The sequence below is a fragment of the Gossypium arboreum genome, chromosome 3 (genome assembly GCF_025698485.1).
Source record: "Gossypium arboreum isolate Shixiya-1 chromosome 3, ASM2569848v2, whole genome shotgun sequence".
In the NCBI taxonomy this organism is placed as follows: Eukaryota; Viridiplantae; Streptophyta; class Magnoliopsida; order Malvales; family Malvaceae; genus Gossypium; species Gossypium arboreum.
Window position 1 is genome coordinate 135979852 of NC_069072.1, and position 20340 is coordinate 136000191.

The 20340-nt window shown below is 34.4% G+C and overlaps 2 protein-coding genes and 1 long non-coding RNA gene across 3 annotated transcripts; all 3 read right to left on the bottom strand.

Annotated features, from left to right (window-relative positions):
* Positions 1-2406: 2406 nt before the first annotated feature.
* LOC128290449 (uncharacterized) lies at positions 2407-3542 on the bottom strand. Its single transcript, XR_008280300.1, has 2 exons — positions 3449-3542; positions 2407-2646 (listed from the first exon to the last, which is right to left on the bottom strand). It is a non-coding gene; the product is annotated as an uncharacterized LOC128290449 (long non-coding RNA).
* Positions 3543-6668: 3126 nt separating this feature from the next.
* LOC128290617 (uncharacterized) lies at positions 6669-14651 on the bottom strand. The gene is made up of 2 exons (XM_053026341.1): positions 14571-14651; positions 6669-7658 (listed from the first exon to the last, which is right to left on the bottom strand). Exons 1-2 carry the CDS (start codon positions 14649-14651, stop codon positions 6669-6671), a joined length of 1071 nt encoding a protein of 356 aa, XP_052882301.1.
* Positions 14652-17140: 2489 nt separating this feature from the next.
* Positions 17141-18880, bottom strand: LOC108475301 (glycine-rich cell wall structural protein-like). Its single transcript, XM_053026342.1, has 2 exons — positions 18652-18880; positions 17141-18516 (listed from the first exon to the last, which is right to left on the bottom strand). Exons 1-2 carry the CDS (start codon positions 18878-18880, stop codon positions 17141-17143), a joined length of 1605 nt encoding a protein of 534 aa, XP_052882302.1.
* Between the last annotated feature and the right edge of the window lie 1460 nt (positions 18881-20340).

Below are 20340 nucleotides of genomic sequence, written 5' to 3' on the forward strand. Positions count from 1 at the left end.
TTAGTGACTCAAGGTAGAGTGGTGTTCTTGATGTCGATGAATGGTGATTGAGCTCTAGTGATGATGGTTGTGTGTGTAATGGAGATGATAATGAAGGCTACGGGTAAGGGAATTAAGGGTTCACTGGTGAGTATTTCGTGAGTTGAATGCTTGTGGATTCAGGTAATAATGAGGGGTTAAAGGTGAAGGGTTTGGTCACAAGATGAGCTTAGAGATCGTGGTGTATAGATGATAAGGGTTAGTTGAGGGGATTTTAGGGTGTAGCGGTGATGGCTATGCGAATACTGAAAGGTTGATATTGATGAGGGTGAAAGTGACAATGGATACAGATGATTGTTCTAAGCAGTGGAAGAGTTAGAAAAATTGAGATCAAAATTAAATTGTATATTTTTACGATAATAAAAATATAATTTCATCATTTTAATATTTGATATTTTTATAATTTTTAAAAAATTAAATAAATTTTTAAAGCGGTAATTAAAGTGTAATTTTATTATTACTAATTTAAAATTTTATAAATTATAAAGATCCTAAATAAAAAAAAATTTCATTTTAGGGGAAGTTAGTCCACCTGCTAACGCCTGGTTCTGCCACTGGTTATAAGTATCTCACCTATTTAGGTTTTGCTACCTTTAGTTGTTCATGACAAGATTTCGTCGCCCGCGACCTCGCCAAGAGCAACGCTTCATCAAGGTTGGGCCTCATGGACATACGTATTTTTAACATTTGGAGCTATAGCACCTCAAATTTCCAGTACAGTAAATGGTACTGTTTTGAAACTTAATGTAGTGAAATTATGAGGGAATTTGAAACTAAGTGCAGTAAATGAAGTCTTAATGAATTAATTTGATTTCTGAAAAAGAAAATTTATGAGAATGATTGTGAATATGAAATTTTGATTTAAGAGATCTAATTGTAAAATTTGAAAAGTATGGAGACTAAAATGTAATTTTGACTAAATTGAGTAAATAGGAGTTAATAATTATTCTTGGTCGTGAGAATGACTTTATACTAGGAAATAGGAGTTAATAATTATTCTTGGTCGTGAGAATGACATTATACAATGTATTAATATGATGAATATCACTTTTAAAAAAAGTAGTTTTTCAATTTTATTGAGAAATATCATAAATGCAAAATTTTGCATGAATAATTAACGGTTATGGGTGATAAGTGTAAATTATGGAAAGCTTGATGTATTAAGTGCTATGAACGAAATAAAAATTGTAGGAAGTGGAAAAGGGACTAAAGGGCAATTTATCCGTACAAAAGGGCAATTTATCACATGTATTTGATGAGGTGTTGACGTGTTGTATTTTTACATCGATTTTGAGTCATTGGATTTGATGTGGTCTTTGACTAGGTAAAATGTTTTAAAATAGATTAAAATAGGTTTTTTTCTCGTGCCATATACGAATTATTCTAATATTATATAAAATTGTTATTATTTAAATAACAATTGAATAAAAAATTACAATGTATATTATAAACAATAAGATATAATTTAGTTGAAAAATATATATAATTGTTACAAAATGTAAATTAAAATAATTATTTATTTATAATGTTCATTATAAACACTAAATAAAATTTAACACACGTTTTAACAATATTGTAATTTTAAATATTTTATTAGTTTAAAAACATATAATGTAAAAAGTATTAATTTCCATGAATATTAAACTATATATACATCAAATCATAAAATAAAATATATATGATAACAAACATAAACAATATTGATATTCTTAAGTTAACCGTAGTTAACGTATATGCATTTAAATTAATTTTATATCTAAATAAAAATGTTAAATATAAAATTTTAATTTAGTTAAACTTGAAGATTAAAAAAAGAAGAAAAACTTTGACGTACCTTAAATGATTGAAATATGTGCAATGTACGTCAGAAGAGTTGGCATTGTGATGAGATGACCATGACGTCTCGATGACACGAAAAACGGCGTATTGACGAGGAACATGCAACGTTGTAACGTGGTGACGTGTTTCTCCATTCAATCGAGTTTTTTCTCCTAGGTAAACTCTACTATTGTTTCTCAGTTATTCTCTAGTTAGTCTAGGTCATTTTAGTCATATTTAATATATGAATTTAGCCTATAAAAGGGGTTGTTTTAACCTAGAATAATACTAATCATTATCTTTGAGATTGAGAGAGTTTTATGAGTTTTGAGGAATTTCGGGTTCTAGCCAGAGTAATTTGTTCTTTTGGGATTTAGGGTTGTTTGTTGAGATTATGTAATACCCCTACCCGTATTCATTGCTGGAATAGGGTACGAGGCATTACCGGAGTTTACGAATTAAATTTTTTTTTTATATTCAATATAGCCCTTTTATAAACATCTAACCTTCCCTGTAATATTAAATCGAGACCAATCCACATCAACCAAATCAATTCAACATATTTTCATGATAGATTCATGCATTTATATAAGATAATGTCATCACATATCTATAACTAGGTTTGTTAACCATACTAATGGCTAACTTTACATTCATTTCACGTTAACATTTACTTTGTTAGCTTATACATGCCATTGATTTCCAAAATAAAGTTTCTTTATATACCGAAATCCTGAGGTTGACAGTGTGATGTGTCTCCGACCAAATCTGACCTCTGAGCTCTTAACACTACAAAACAGGGAAAAAGGAAACGGGGTAAGCACTTTGTGCTTAGTAAGCTCATGTAACAAGAATTATACTTACCTAATATTTTCAATACAATACACTAAACATCCATATATCCATTCAATGCATTATTACCCTAATATGCACAAACTCAACATTCAAGTTAGTACAATAATTTCCATGTACCAATAATATATACCATGATTGATGAGCTCATCAATATCATAATTTCCATATCCTTGTTATTTTTTTATACTTATCCCGTTGAATTTATCGGAATTTCGATGGATTTTCAGAGGTACACATTTATTGTACAATTCCAGTCCGTCAATTCATATTCATATGCGACATTTCCATTTCAGAGAGCACACTCCTGAACCTCAACCTTGCAATGGGATTACCATCGAGCTAAATCCTCGCAATATAAACTCATAGAGTATTGTCGGGATTACCACCCAGGCTAAATCCTCGCAACGACAATTACTATAAAGAGCTTGAATCAATTACCAGTCAAAGCTAAATTGGACCCTAATTCGGATTACCCGTCCGGCTAAATCCATTTTACACATATTCTTCGGAGGGCTATATCAGATAGGATCACCCGTCCGGGCTAGATCCTTTTTACCGTCAATTCCTTTTCAGAGATCCATCGAATTTTCCTTTCATTCAAACGGGATTTCTTCCCATTTTATCAAATATATCAATGTTTCATTAATTTTCATACAATGAACACTCAAATCATATTCTCATCAATAACATACAATCTCAAGCATTTCAGAATATAATTCAAGTTACACGAACTTACCTTGATACTTGTTTGTAAACAGTAAAAATCTATTAATCCCGAACTTTTTCCTTTCCTCGATCTAGCTTCGTATTTGAATCTTCTGGATTTCAATTTAATACATTTCATGTTCATATGCAACATTCTCTATAATTCAACTATTATTTATAGTTCATTCAAAGCTGTCTATTTGAGTCATAGTCACTAAATTATTTATAACTTGAGCTAAGGAACTCCAAATTAAGATCCGTTAATTTTCCCTGAAACTAGACTCATATATATTTTTACCATAAAATTTTCAGAATTTTTGGTTTAGCCAATCAGTACAGTTTATTCTTCAAAGTCACCCCTGTTCTGTTCTCTAACAGTTCTGACCCTTCTTCACTAAAATAAATTATCTCTTTATACAGAATTCAAATGATGTTATTGTTTGTTTCTATTAAAATAGACTCATTCATAATTCTATACATATAAATTTAAGTCCCTAATTATTTTTATTAAATTTTTATAATTTTTCAAAGTCAGAACAGGGAACCTGAATTCATTCTGACCTTGTCTCACAAAATTCATTATATCTCAAAATTTACAAATCCATTGCTGACAATATTTCTTCTATGAGAAACTAGACTCGATAATATTTAATTCCATATTTTGTTCATCTTCTAATTCGATTCCTACAATTTTGGTGATTTTTCAAAGTTAGTCTACTGCTGCTGTCCAAACTGTTTTAGTGCAAGCTGTTTATTACCATTTTCTCCTAAGCTTTTAATAAATGATAATTTCGTCCCTACTCAATTAGCCTCTCAATTGAGCTGATTTTTCTCAATTAACATTTTATTCTATCACCTTAAACTAGTTTACAACCTTTAGGAATCAGAATTTCAGCAATAGACTTTAATTCCAAACATTTTCACAATTAGGTCCCAAAATCAATTTCCATTGAAATTGCCTAATAAAATCATCTCATAAACAAATTAAAGCTTTAATTTCATTCTATTTCATCATAAAATTACAGCACTCAACCATGGTGACTTTAAATTTCATCCATGAAATCAAAAACTAATGAATTTAATAGTAGGATCTAGTTGTAAAAGTCTTAGAAACACAAAATTACAAGAAAAGGCAAGGATTAACTCACCTGGTGCAAAATTATGAAATACCAGCTTATAGAACCCTCCTATGGCGTTTTTAGCTGCTGGAATTGAAGAGAAATGAAGAGAAATCTAGATATTTCCTATTTAGTCCTAGTTTTATTTAGTTAATTTTGCAATATTCCAATTTTACCCTTAATTTATCAATTTTTCTGCTGATTTCATACCCTTGCCGTCAAGCCCAAATAACTTTTGGGTCTAATTTCCTTTTATATCCTTTCTGATTAGACTAATAAGCTATTTAATCACTCTAGCAACTTTTACACCTATTACAATTCAGTCCTTTTCATTTAATTGACTACCCAAACATTAAAATTTCCTAACGAAATTTTAATACCACATTAATAACATTTCATAAATATTTATAAAATTATTTTTGACTCGGTTTTACGAGATAGAGGTCCCGATACCTTATTTTACCCAATTTCTTCAATAATTTCTTTTTCTAACTAATCACTAAATCGATAAAACTTTCCTATCAATATTTTCATACGATTTTCCTATCATATAAATTTTCAAGCAAAAATATTGAAATAAATTTCTCTTTAAATCAGATCTATGGTTACGAAACCATTGTTCCGATAACCTTGAATTTAGGCCATTACAGATTATCTCCATCTTGTACTCTTTCAAGTTTTTTCTCATTTAGTGAAGTCTTTTTTGCCTGTGGTTTTTTTTTTCTCTTTTTTCGAAGGAATTTTTTCATGTAAATATTTATGTGTTTAATCTTCTCTACTTTTACTTTTATTTTCTCGTTGCATATATGGGTCGATCCCTAACAGATTGGTAACAAAGTTTGGTTTAGCTTTTGTAGATCGACACGTTCAAAGATGGCAATGAGGTTTGATATCGAAAGGTTCAATGACTACACAAATTTTAGTTTATGGTAAGTTCAGGTGACGACAATTGTAGTTCAGAACAGCCTAATAAATTAAATTTTGTCCGTAAATCCAACTTCGTTGCATCATTATCTAGTACATGTTTAGGACATCCGTATATCCTAAAATGGTTTAGGTTGAGCTTCTTGTTGTGCCACATGTTGTATGGAGTTTTAGGTGCTGACTTGGTTGGCACATCATTTAGAATATAGCAATTAAGTTGTTTGTAGATTATATCCCCAAAAGGATACTGACAGTTATGAATAACTTAACATTGAACGAACAATGTCAAGTAATGTTTTGCTCCTTCTCTTTATCATTCCATTCAATTGTGGAGTTCTAGATGTAGTCAACGGGATTAGAGGTGTGCATGGGTCGGGCCGGGCCGGGCCCATAAAAAAATTTCGGTCCGTTTTCAAGGCCCAGGCCCGGCCTGGCCCGAAATATGGGCCTAGAATTTTGTCCAAGCCCGGCCCGAGAAAAAAATGATAGGCCCAAGCCCGGCCCGGCCATATCAATTAGATCTAAGTGTCTTAATTGATAAACCAAATTGTTTCTCCACTTCTGCAGAAAACTCTTTAATTTTTCAAAAGTTCCACTTTTTGCGGTGTAATAGGTAAACATATCCAAATCTGGAATAATTATCTATGAAAGTTATGTAACAATGATAAACTCGTTGCGCACTATGTTTTGTATATTTAAAAATATAAAAGAACATGTGAAATAAAACAAAGGTTTATAAATTTTAAAATACATTTTTACATGTTTTAAATATATATTTCATTGTATTTAAAAAAATATTATGCTTTTAATTAAAGAATTATATATTTCAAAATATTAGAAAAAAATATGCAATAATAAGTTAATTGAATATATAATCTCTCGAGTTAATATAATAGAAATGTAATGGAAAATTCTATGGACATAAAATATGTATAGACATAATTAAAACAAAAACATGAAACAAAGTAACAATGAAAAGAATGAGGTTTTTTTATAATATATAATAAGTTTAGGACTAAGTGAAAAGTACAAAATATATTCTATGTAATAAATATTGACTTTGATATTAGGAAGATATGTATTACAAATTTTTCACACATGATGTAGGATTAAAATTCTTTTTTACTGAAAAAAAATTAACAAATAACCAATCCTCTTTTTCTATAAGGATATATTTAGTAATTAAAATTTCTTTGTTTGGATTGGGGATTAGTGGCTTCCACCTAACCCTCCTCGCCCTTCTACTTTTCCTCCAAAACCAAATTTAAAACCGCCGCCACCAGCAAAATGCATATGACCACCACCACCGCCTCCACCATGCCCTTTAGCCCCACCATCAACAGTATTGCTACCATTTCCACCACCACCACCAAACTGCATGTGACCACCACCACTTTCTCCACCATGCTTTTTAGCCCCACCATCAACACTACTGCTACCACTTCCACCACCACCACTAGCAAAACGCATGTGACCACCACCACCGCCACCAAAATGCATGTGACCACCACCACCACCTCCACTATACCCTTCAGCCCCACCATCAACACTATTGCTACCACTTACACCACCATTTCCACTAGCCTTTCCTTGTCCTTCTATTTTACTTTTAGCTTGAGCATTAACTTCAGCTTTGGCTTCAGCCTCACTAGAAGCACTAACTTTGCCGTTAACATTGTTGCTACTGCTTTCACCACTATTTCCACTTGCCTTTCCATGTCCTCCTATTCCAGCTTTAGCTTCAGCTTCAGCATTAGCTTTTGCTTTAGCTTCAGCTTTTCCTTCGGCTTCAGCTTTAGCTTTAGCTTTAGCTTCAGCACCAGCTTTTGCTTCGGCTTCAGCTTTAGCTTTAGCTTCGGCTTCAGCTTTAGCTTCAGCTTCGGCTTTAGCTTCAGTTTCAGCCTCAGCTTTAGCTTCAGCCTTAGCTTTAGCTTCAACTTCAGCATGAGATTTAGCTTCGGCTTCAGCCTTAGATTTAGCTTCAGCTTTAGCTTTAGCTTCAGCTTCAACTTTAGCTTCGGCTTCAGCCTTAGCTTTAGCTTCGGCTTCAGCTTTAACTTCATCTTTACTATTAGCACTAGCTTTGTTATCATTAATATTTGTGCTACTATGAGCACCATTTGCATATGCATTAACACTAGCATCCCCTCTACCTTTTCCTTCTACCCCAGCAAAAGCTGTAACACTCCTTACCCGAGACTGTTTCCAGAATCGAGCACGAGGCATTACTAAACTTAATCTATCACTTAAATAGGTTTAAATTATTTATTTAAGCTTTTCAGAATGTGCTGCCATTCTGCGTCGTAGTCGCCTAAAAATTCATATCTTGAGTTTCGAAACTCGAAATTAAGATCCGTAAATTTTTCCTGAAACTAGACTCATATATCTATCTACTAATTTTTTTCTAGAATTTTTGACTTGGCCAATTAGTACAGTTTATTAGTTAAAGTTTCCCCTATTTCAAAACTCAACTACACTGACCTCTTCTTACTACGAGCCATGTTTCTTCCTGTACAAAATTCATATGACTAAACCGTTTGTTTCTATAAAAACTAGATTTAATAAGGATTCTAACCATATAAATTACACCTTCTAATTAGTTTTTTACAATTTTTAGTGATTTTTCAAAGTTACGTCATTTCTGTTACTTGAATTTGTTTTTAGGTTACTTTCACATTTTTCATAATTTTCATAATTTTCATGTGATAATCATCAATCAATCATACATATTAATAAATATGTATATCATCGGCTATTTTATTAGCTAATCACTAGCAAGTATTTACACATCATTCATTGCTCATATTATACCAAAAGTAGCTAAGTTTCTATACATGCCATACACAAAACAAAACATCTAATTATACCGAGTTATTTCTTTGATAGTGTGATCGGCCTCCGACGTTTCCTTCGATCCCCGAGTGGCTAGATAAGTACTATAAGAAGAAGAAAATAAAGAGATTAAGCGCTAGGCTTAGTAAGCTTACAAGCAAATAAATCACAACATTCAACATAATGGATAATTATGCATAATATCATCTAACATCATAAATTTCTTTACTTCTCAATTTCTATCTTCTTCTTTATTCCCTTACCTTCTTTCTTACCTGACCTTTCCTTTTTCATAAATATAATCTACTTTTCCCTTGCTGTTAATTCACTGTAATTTAACTCGTATCCTGACCCGTTGAACCACTCGGAATACTAAGGATACTAGGGTCGCTCTCGCTCTATCAATATTATCTCGCCAATGCCATGTCTTTGACATGGACTTACATGAATTATTCCTGTCTCCAATGCCATATATAATATGGACTTACATGGCTCAATCCTGTCTCCAAAGCCATATTTCTAATATGGACTTACATGGCTCATTTCGTTCATCTCACAACCCTAATATCCTAACATTCCTAGGGTTCAACCGGGCTTTCTAACACTTTTCCTTTGTCACTTCACCTTAAATTCGACTTTAAATATTTTCATAACATAAATATATAAATGCTGAAATTGACAATAATAATGTAAAATAAAAGAATATTGCATTTATTTACTGTAAACTTACCTCGATACAACATGTGACTAAACTTTACAATTTAGTCCTTTACTTTTCTTTTCCCGATCTACTCTCAATTTCGCTCTTCTTGATCTATAATAGCAAATTTAGCTTATTTAATATCAACATTTATCAAAACAACCCTTTACTCAAACTTTGGCAAAATTACATTTTGCCCTAAACTTTCACATATTTGCACTTTTGCCCCAAGGCTCGTAAATTAAACTTCATCCTATTTTCTTATGTTTTATGACATGCTGATCATTTTTCCTTCTATGGCAACATCAAATTCACACACTAACATGTACTTATGACTATTAGGTATTTTTACCGATTAAGCCTTTTACTCGTTTTCACTTAAAACCAAGTAGCACAAGTTGTCTAACATAATTTAAAACCTCATATTCCATCATAAAACATCAAAATACACAAATTTCACCTATGGGTATTTTTCCGAATTTGATTCCTAACTTAAATTATTGCTAGCATAAGCTTTATCGAGCTAGGGACTTCAAAACGTAAAGATCATTAAAAGCGGGCTTGGAATCACTTACTATGAAGCTTGAAAGTTGAAGAAACCCCAGCTATGGAGAGAGGTAAGGTTCTGCTGGTAACTTGAAGAAGATGATACAATTTTATCATCTTTTACCTTTTATTAATGTTAATAACCAAATGACCAAAATGCCCTCCTTACTAAACTTTTCAAAAATTCCTTCCATGTCCTAATTTTGTCCATGAACTTAAAATTGGTCAAATTACCATTTAAGATCTCCTAATTAATATTCCAAAATAATTTCATACTAAAACTTCTAGAATACAAGTTTTGCAAATTATTCGATTTAGTCCCTAACCTCAATTTAAGCACTTTATGCATAGAATTTTATCAAGAAATTTTCGCACAATCATGTAATCATACCATGAACCTCAAAATAATAATAAAATAATTTTTTTTTCTACCCTGAATTTATGGTTTCGCAACCACTGTTCCGTTTAGGCCCTATTTCGGAATGTTACATTTCTCCCCCCCTTTAGGGATTTTCGTCCCGAAAATCTTACCTGTGAAGAGATATGGGTATTGTTTTCGCATAGCCTCTTCGGGTTCCCATGTAGCCTCGTCTACCCCATGTCTATTCCATAGTACTTTCACAAGTACAATACTTTTGTTCCTTAATTGCTTTACCTCTCGAGCTAGAATCTTTACTGGGTTCTTCACCGTAAGTCATGTCCGTGAATCTCAACCTCTGTCGAGAAATCACATGTGACGGATCTGAACGATAACGACGTAGCATAGACACATGAAATACATTATGAATCTTCTCTAACTCAATCGGCAAAGCTAACCGATATGCTAATGGTCCGACTCTCTCAATCACTTCAAACGGTCCAATAAAACGTGGACTTAGTTTGCCTTTCTTGCCAAATCTGAGAACTTTCTTCCACGGGGATACTTTCAAAAAAACTTTGTCACCAACTTGATATTCGATCTCTTTTCTTTTTAAATCTGCATACGACTTCAGCCTGTCTGAAGCTGCTTTTAAACAATTTCTGATAACTTTCACTTTTCTTCCGTTTTTTAACTAGATCAACCCCAGAATCGGCTTTCTTTAAGCTCATCCAATATAAAGGTGTACGGCATTTACGTCCAAACAAAGCTTCATAAGGTGCCATCTTCAAACTTGATTGATAACTATTATTGTAGGCAAACTTTACCAATGGTAAGTATTTTTCCCAACTACCTTGAAATTCTAATACACAACATCTAAGCATATCTTCAAGTACTTGAATAACTCTCTCTGACTGACCATCGGTCTGAGGGTGAAAAGCCGTACTAAAACTCAACTTCGTACCTAAAGCCTCTTGTAACTTCTTCCAGAACCGTGAAGTAAATCTTGGATCTCTATCTGAAATGATCGATAATGGCACTCCATGTAGTCTAACTATCTCTGAAATGTATAACTCGGCCAACTTGTCAAGTGAATAATCCATACGGATTGGGATAAAATGAGCTGACTTAGTTAGCTTATCAATCACAACCCATATTGCATCTTTCTTTTTCAGTGTTAACGGCAATCCTGTCACAAAATCCATAGTAACTCTGTCCCATTTCCATTCCGGAACTAGCACAGGTTGCAATAATCCTGAGGGTACCTGATGTTCGGCCTTTACCTGTTGACAAATCAAGCATCTAGAAACAAACTCTGAAATATCTCTTTTCATTCCTACCCACCAATACAATTTCTTCAAATCATTATACATTTTTGTACTGCCTGGATGAATAGATAAAGAACTGCTATGTGCTTCCTGTAAAATCTTCCGAATAAGCTCATCATTCTTTGGTACACAAATTCTGTCTCTAAACATCAAACAACCATCAGAACCAATCCAGAAATCTGATTCTATGCCTGACTCACATTGAACTCTTTTAGCTTGTAACTCATTATCATCTTTCTGAGCTTCACAAATCTCTTCAAGAAATACCGGTTTAGCTCTAAATTCAGCTAAAATAGAACCATCATCTGACATGGCTAAATTGGTATTCAAAGCTCGCAATGTAAATAAAAGTTTCCTGCTTAAAGCGTCAGCAACTACATTTGCCTTACCTGGGTGATAATCAATCACTAACTCATAATCTTTAAGCAATTCCAACCATCTTCTTTGCCTCAAATTCAAATCTTTTTGAGTCATCAAGTATTTCAAGCTTTTATGATCGGTAAATATCCGGCACCTTTCACCATACAAATAATGTCTCCAAATCTTCAATGCAAATACAATAGCAACTAGCTCTAAATCATGTGTCGGATAATTTTTCTCATGTGGCTTCAATTGTCTAGAGGCATAAGCAATTACCTTTCCTTCCCGCATGAGTACACAACCGAGCCCATTCAAGGATGCATCATCAGAAATCACAAATTCTTTACTCGGTTCCTACTGTACTAAGATAGAGCTTCCGTCAACAATGCCTTTAACTTATCAAAACTTTGTTGGCACTTCTCACCCATTCAAACTTAACATCCTTCCGTAGCAGTCTCATCAACGGGTAGCTATCATGGAAAATCCTCTACAAATCGCCTATAATATCCAGAAGACCAAGAAAACTTCTAACTTCGATACATTTCTAGGAGGCTTCCAATCAACAATGGCTGAAATCTTACTCGTATCAACCTTAATACCTTCACCTGAGACAATATGTCCAAGAAAACCAACTTCGTAACGAACTCACTTTTGCTGAACTTGGCATACAACTGATTATCTCTCAGAATTTGTAAAACTGTTCTCAAATGCTCAAGATGCTCGGCCTCATCATGAGAATAAATCAAAATATCATCAATGAACACAACTACAAACTTATCTAAGTATGGTCTAAAATTCGGTTCATTAAGTCCATGAAAATGGCAGGAGCATTAGTCAAGCCAAATGGCATCACAAGGAACTCATAATGACCATACCTAGTCCGGAAAGCAGTCTTCAGGACATCTGACTCTTTAACTCGCAACTGATAGTATCCGGATCTCAAATCTATCTTCGAAAACACAGTAGCTCCCTTCAATTGATCAAACAAATCATCAATTCTAGGCAATGGATACTTGTTCTTTACTGTTACCTTGTTAAGTTGCCGATAATCTATGCATAATCTCATCGATCCGTCTTTCTTTTTCACAAATAACACTGGTGCACCCCATGGTGAACTACTGGGTCTTACCAAGCCTTTATCTGTTAATTCCTGCAACTGAGCTTTCAATTCTTTCAATTCCAATGGAGCCATTCTATAAGGAGCAATAGAAATGGGCGTGGTACCTGGAATCAACTCAATACCAAACTCAACTTCCCTAACAGGAGGCAAACCTGGTAGTTCTTCCGGAAACACATCGGGAAACTCACATACCACAGCAATCGATTCAATTTTCAATTCGGATCTTTAGTGTTTAACACAAGAGCAAGATAAGCTTCATACCCTTTTCTCAAACATTTCGAGCGACATAATGAAATTATGGAAATAAACTATCGACTCTTCCGAATTAACCCGAAGAATTTCACCATTTTCACACTTCAACTCAATGAATTTCTTTCCACAATTCACTATCACATCATGTGTAGTCAACCAATCCATACCAAGAATCACATCAAACTCATCAAATGGTAATAGCATGAGATCACCGGAAACAAGAGCCTCTAATCATTAAAGGACAATTTCTACATACTTTATCTACTAATACATGCTTGCCTAATGGATTCGATACTTTAATCACAAATTCTGTAGATTCTATAGGCATACTTATACTAGGCATCAATTTCATACAAACATAAGAATGAGTCGAACCCGGATCAATCAGAGCAATGACATTAATATCATGTAGAGAAAATGTACCCGTAATCACATCGGGGGAGGATGCCTCTTCGCGTGCACGAATAGCATAAGTCATTGCAGGGGCTCTAACATCTGGTCTCACAACGAATCTCTAAAGGTACCTCATTATTTGCTCCTACTCCCGGTTGCCTCGGTGATCTGCCTCTAGTAGGAGCATTTCCGGATCTAGCACTCTGTGTTACCTCTCGGCTAGCCACTTCTGGACATTCTCGTACAAAATGATCTGGAGCACCACATTTATAGCAAACATTTTCACCTTGCGACAAGGACCATAATGAAGTCTACCACATTGTGGACACCCTGATCTACCCTGTCTGACATTACCTACACTCGTAGTCGAGGTGGTCCGAGCCTTCGGATCCTTAAATCTGCTACCTCTATTCTCGACTAGATTGCCTCGCCGAAAAGCTAGATCCGTAGAAAACTCTCTGGGCCTCTTGGATGTAGCCCGAAATGATCTCGCTCATCTGTCTCTTCTTTGTATCTTGTGTCTCTGTCTCAACTTTGCCTTTCCTTTTAATAGCTCCTCCGCCTTACAGTGCTCTCTCAACTAAAATAACGAACTCTTTTATTTCTAGGACACCCACCGACAATGAATATCATCATTTAACCCATCCTCAAATCTTTTACAGGATAGCCTCTGTGGACACACATTCTTGAGCATATTTATCGAGCACGACAAATTCACGCTCATAATCGGTCACCGTCATATTGCCTTGTTTCAATTCCAGAATTCCTTTCTCTTCGGTCAATAAACCTCGATCGATGTACTTTTTACGAAATTCTTCCCGAAAGAAATCCCAAGTGACCCTCTCTTTCGGTACAACCGATACAAGTGTCTTCCACCAATAGTAGGTGAGTCTCTAAGAAGTGATACTACACATTTCATACATTCCTCGGTGTACAAGATAATTCGTCAAAGACTCGATAGTATTTTCTAACCAAAATTCGCTCTTTCTGCATCATCATCTTTTGTTGCTCGGAACTCTTCGCCTTTGTTTCTGATTCTATCAACTGGTGGTTTTTCTCTTACCACTGCACTGTGGATCGGGAAGCTTGAGCTACATGGGTAGCCCGAGAATCATGAGGGGTGGAGGTCTAATCACGGATTCGTGCACGAACGAACTCGGCAAACAAATCATTCAAAGCTCTAAGAGAGCTTCTCGAGTCACTCCTCCCGATCAACTATTACTGGCCTATTCTCGATGGCGCTGCCCTTCCGTGGAAGCAAAGCATTACTTTCTACATCATCATCACCGGCCGCCCGATCCATTACTATAAAACAAAATATTTAAAAAATCGTCAGAGTCGTCACACTATCAAAATACAAGTATGGCATGTATAGCTAGACTTTTCTCACACTAACTGCTCCGAGAATCGACTAAACCTGCTCGATACCAATAAATGTAACACTCCTTACCCGAGACTGTTTCAGAATCGAGCACGAGGCATTACTAAACTTAATCTATCACTTAAATAGGTTTAAATTATTTATTTAAGCTTTTCGAATGTACTGCCATTCTGCGTCGTAGTCGCCTAAAAATTCATATCTTGAGTTTCGAAACTCGAAATTAAGATCCGTAAATTTTTCCTGAAACTAGACTCATATATCTATCTACTAATTTTTTTCTAGAATTTTTGACTTGGCCAATTAGTACAGTTTATTAGTTAAAGTTTCCCCTATTTCAAAACTCAACTACACTGACCTCTTCTTACTACGAGCCATGTTTCTTCCTGTACAAAATTCATATGACTAAACCGTTTGTTTCTATAAAAACTAGATTTAACAAGGATTCTAACCATATAAATTACACCTTCTAATTAGTTTTTTACAATTTTTAGTGATTTTTCAAAGTTACGTCATTTCTGTTACTTGAATTTGTTTTTAGGTTACTTTCACATTTTTCATAATTTTCATGTGATAATCATCAATCAATCATACATATTAATAAATATGTATATCATCGGCTATTTTATTAGCTAATCACTAGCAAGTATTTACACATCATTCATTGCTCATATTATACCAAAAGTAGCTAAGTTTCTATACATGCCATACACAAAACAAAACATCTAATTATACCGAGTTATTTCTTTGATAGTGTGATCGGCCTCCGACGTTTCCTTCGATCCCCGAGTGGCTAGATAAGTACTATAAGAAGAAGAAAATAAAGAGATTAAGCGCTAGGCTTAGTAAGCTTACAAGCAAATAAATCACAACATTCAACATAATGGATAATTATGCATAATATCATCTAACATCATAAATTTCTTTACTTCTCAATTTCTATCTTCTTCTTTATTCCCTTACCTTCTTTCTTACCTGACCTTTCCTTTTTCATAAATATAATCTACTTTTCCCTTGCTGTTAATTCACTGTAATTTAACTCGTATCCTGACCCGTTGAACCACTCGGAATACTAAGGATACTAGGGTCGCTCTCTGCTCATCAATATTATCTCGCCAATGCCATGTCTTTGACATGGACTTACATGAATTATTCCTGTCTCCAATGCCATATATAATATGGACTTACATGGCTCAATCCTGTCTCCAAAGCCATATTTCTAATATGGACTTACATGGCTCATTTCATTACATCATCATCAACCCTAATATCCTAACATTCCTAGGGTTCAACCGGCTTTCTAACACTTTTCCTTTGTCACTTCACCTTAAATTCGACTTTAAATATTTTCATAACATAAATATATAAATGCTGGAAATTGACAATAATAATGTAAAATAAAAGAATATTGCATTTATTTATGTAAACTTACCTCGATACAACATGTGACTAAACTTTACAATTTAGTCCTTTACTTTTTCTTTTCCCGATCTACTCTCGAATTTCGCTCTTCTTGATCTATAATAGCAAATTTAGCTTATTTAATATCAACATTTATCAAAACAACCCTTTACTCAAACTTTGGCAAAATTACATTTTGCCCCTAAACTTTCACATATTTGCACTTTTGCCCCAAGGCTCGTAAATTAAACTTCATCCTATTTTCTTATGTTTTATGACATGCTGATCATTTTTCCTTCTATGGCAACATCAAATTCACACACTAACATGTACTTATGACTATTAGGTATTTTTACCGATTAAGCCTTTTACTGCTTTCACTTAAAACCAAGTAGCACAAGTTGTCTAACATAATTTAAAACCTCATATTCCATCATAAAACATCAAAATACACAAATTTCACCTATGGGTATTTTTCCGAATTTGATTCCTAACTTAAATTATTGCTAGCATAAGCTTTATCGAGCTAGGGACTTCAAAACGTAAAGATCATTAAAACGGGCTTGGAATCACTTACTATGAAGCTTGAAAGTTGAAGAAACCCCAGCTATGGAGAGAGGTAAGGTTCTGCTGGTAACTTGAAGAAGATGATACAATTTTATCATCTTTTACCTTTTATTAATGTTAATAACCAAATGACCAAAATGCCCTCCTTACTAAACTTTTCAAAAATTCCTTCCATGTCCTAATTTTGTCCATGAACTTAAAATTGGTCAAATTACCATTTAAGATCTCCTAATTAATATTCCAAAATAATTTCATACTAAAACTTCTAGAATACAAGTTTTGCAAATTATTCGATTTAGTCCCTAACCTCAATTTAAGCACTTTATGCATAGAATTTTATCAAGAAATTTTCGCACAATCATGTAATCATACCATGAACCTCAAAATAATAATAAAATAATTTTTTTTTCTACCCTGAATTTATGGTTTCGCAACCACTGTTCCGTTTAGGCCCTATTTCGGAATGTTACAAAAGCACTAGAGTTGCCACTTCCACCACTATTTCCATCGACCTTTCCTTTTCCTCCAAAATTTCCTTCAAAAGTAGCTTTGTGTTCACTCTGATGAGATGATTTATTTTCATTATTTTGAGACGCACTAAATTTGCCACTATGACTAAATCTTCTACTTGCATCAGTAATACCACTTCCATCACCTCCACTAGTAACACTAGTGCTACCACTTCCACCACTCCCACCAACTATACCACCACCACCACCTGCACCTCCTTGTCCTTCTATGTTACCTTTAGACCCATCTTTAGCTTCACCCTTACTAGTAGCACTAGCTTCTTCATCACTACCTTTTTCACTGTTACGAGTACCACTTGCATCAGTACTACCACTGCCAACACCTTTACCTTGCCCTCCTACCTTGCCAGCAACACTAGTGCTACCACTTCCACCACTCTTTCCACCCACCTCTCCTTGTCCTCCTACTTTACCTTCAAAACCTGTTTTGGCCTCACTCTTACTAGTATCACTAGCTTTGTCATCACTACTCTTTGCTCCGCTAATACTACCACTTGTACTAGTTGCACCACTACCAACACCTTCGGCATGGCTTGCAGCCCCTCCACCAACATTAGTGCCACCACTTCCACCACTATTTCCACCAAAGCCTGCTCTCATTCCGCCTCTAAACCCAAACTTAAAACCACCCCCACCAGCTACACCACCGCTACCACCACCTCCTTGCCCTCCTACTTTAACTTCATCCTTACTAGTAGCACTAGTTTTTCCATCATTATCTTTTTCACTGCTATGAGTACCACTTGTGTCAATACTACCACTGCCAACACCTCCACCTTGCCCTCCTACCTTACCAGCAACACTAGTGCTACCACTTCCACCACTATTTCCACCAACCTCTCCTTGTCCTCCTACTATACCTTTAGCAGCCATACCACCACCGCCACTTGCACTTGCTCCTCCACCACCTCTACCATCACCGCCACCACCACCACCACCTTCTTCTCCTCTTCCTTTTCCTCCTCCTTCTCCTCCTCCTCTTACGCCAGCAATGTTTTCATTACCCTGAAATCCGCCCCCTACTCCTGTGTTTGCACCTATTTTACCTTCAAAACCAGCTTTAGCCTCACTCTTACTAGTATCACTAGCTTTTCCATCACTACTCCTTGCTCCACCAAGACTACCACTTGTACTAGTTGCATCACTACCAACACCTTCGACATGGCCTCCTGCCCCTCCACCAACATTCGTGCCACCACTTCCACCCCTGTTTCCCCCAAATCCTGCTCTTATTCCACCTCTAAACCCAAAATTAAAACCACCCCCAGCAGCCATACCACCACCACCGCCACCTACACCGTTATGTCCACTACCACCACCACCACCACCTCCTCCACCACCACCTCCTCCACCACTACCTCCTCCTCCTCCTCCTCCTCCTCCTCCTCTTCTTCCTCCTCCTCCTCCGCCAACAATGTTTCCACTACTCTGAAATCCACCTCCTACTCCTGCTTTTTCTCCTCCACCACTATGCCAATCTTTACCAGCACCACTAGAGGCCTTCGCATGTCGATGTAAAGCATGTGCACCAATTATTATAGGTAAAAGTGTTAGAGACCTCCTATTTCCTTTAGCTTTTAGCCTTTCTTCGAAAACATGCGGATGATTGTCATTTTCATTAACATCATGATTATCAGCAATTGCAAGACCATTCATAAAATAAACACACAAAACAATAACCATAACAAAATATGTAAAATGACCCGTCTTATCTAAAGGCATAGCTAACAAAGATCTTACTTCTAATGTGAATATAGTGTCAATATTTTGGAAAATTTTAATCTAAAACTATTTTTCTTCTATTCTTTGGGTTGGTTTCCTTATTAAGAAATGAAGTTTATATAGAGAGAGGTTTAATCTACATAGAAAACGAATAAAAGGTCGAGCTTAAAGCAAGGGTGTAAGAAATTATCAACTACATTTGTTCCCATTGTTTTGCTCAACCAATAATCGAATTTGATTTTATCAAAAAGAAAAAAAAAGGAAAAAAAAGAAGTATATTAGGTGGATTGAAGCACCTTATCTTTTATATACACTATTACCTTGGTCTTATGTAATAATCTATCTAACGATTTATATTAATCTATAATAATTTATAAAAAAATACTCTTAACTTTTGTATTATTAAATCAATATTAAAAATAATTTATTAATATATCGCTAATTATTATGTGAAAACTGTATAAAATGTTTATTATGCAACAATAACAAAAATAATATTAATTAATTATTAATTAACATACTAATATATTAATGAGATGTTAATTTAGTTGTACCTTTTAAAAGTTCTAAAAATAACATCATCAAATTATGTTTATATATATATATATATATATTATTGGCTTTATCTTTTAGAATTATTATTGGTTTTTATTTTAGTCTATATAATCGATAAAAATTAAGAATAGGTAAACTCGGTCCAATTGTGATGCTCCATATCCGAATCTGGCGGACGGGTCAAGTTAGGGGTGTTACACTATCTATCTTACGGCATGTCAATTATATCTAACTCTACTCGAACAATTAATAATGTAACAACCATTCAATTTTACAATTTATCATATTCAATCTATCAACCAAATAGTCATTCCATATATATAATTGCGTGAATCAATACAATTCAAAATCAATTTCGTATTTCCATCAATTTACACTATTTTTAATTTTATTCAATTTAGACCCTTATCTCAAAAATAGAACATTTTCATGCCAACTCAATTAAAATAACCGATATCAACTTACCTCAATATCTTACCATGCTATGTAATGCAATTTAATAAAATCAATTATAATAAACACATGCTTATGCCGTCCACTATATAATAAGAAATCATGGTCTAATTGCTAGTTTAGATCTTTGGTTAATTTCAATTTAAGTCCTTGATCCTTTTACTAAATAAAAACCTATAATGATTGAACTTTATAATTTAGTCCTTAAATTTTAATTAATCACTAATTCGTAAAATTAACAATCCAAAATTCAATTAACCTATACAATAACTCTATAAATATTTTATTAAAATAATTACAAGCTTGATTTATGGAAATGAGGTCCAAAATCGTGTTTTAAGAAACAACTGACTTTCGAGGTCGTTACAAATCCTGACCAAATCTTC

Coding starts and splice junctions, on each gene's coding strand:
- LOC128290617 (XM_053026341.1), bottom strand. CDS start 14,651: ATGGATCGGGCGGCCGGTGATGATGATGTAGAAAGTAATGCTTTGCTT. Junction 7,659..14,570: donor GCGCCATCGAGAATAGGCCA/GTAATAGTTGAT, acceptor TTCTGGAAACAG/TCTCGGGTAAGGAGTGTTAC.
- LOC108475301 (XM_053026342.1), bottom strand. CDS start 18,880: ATGAATGGTCTTGCAATTGCTGATAATCATGATGTTAATGAAAATGAC. Junction 18,517..18,651: donor AGTAGGAGGTGGATTTCAGA/GTAGTGGAAACA, acceptor ATAACGGTGTAG/GTGGCGGTGGTGGTGGTATG.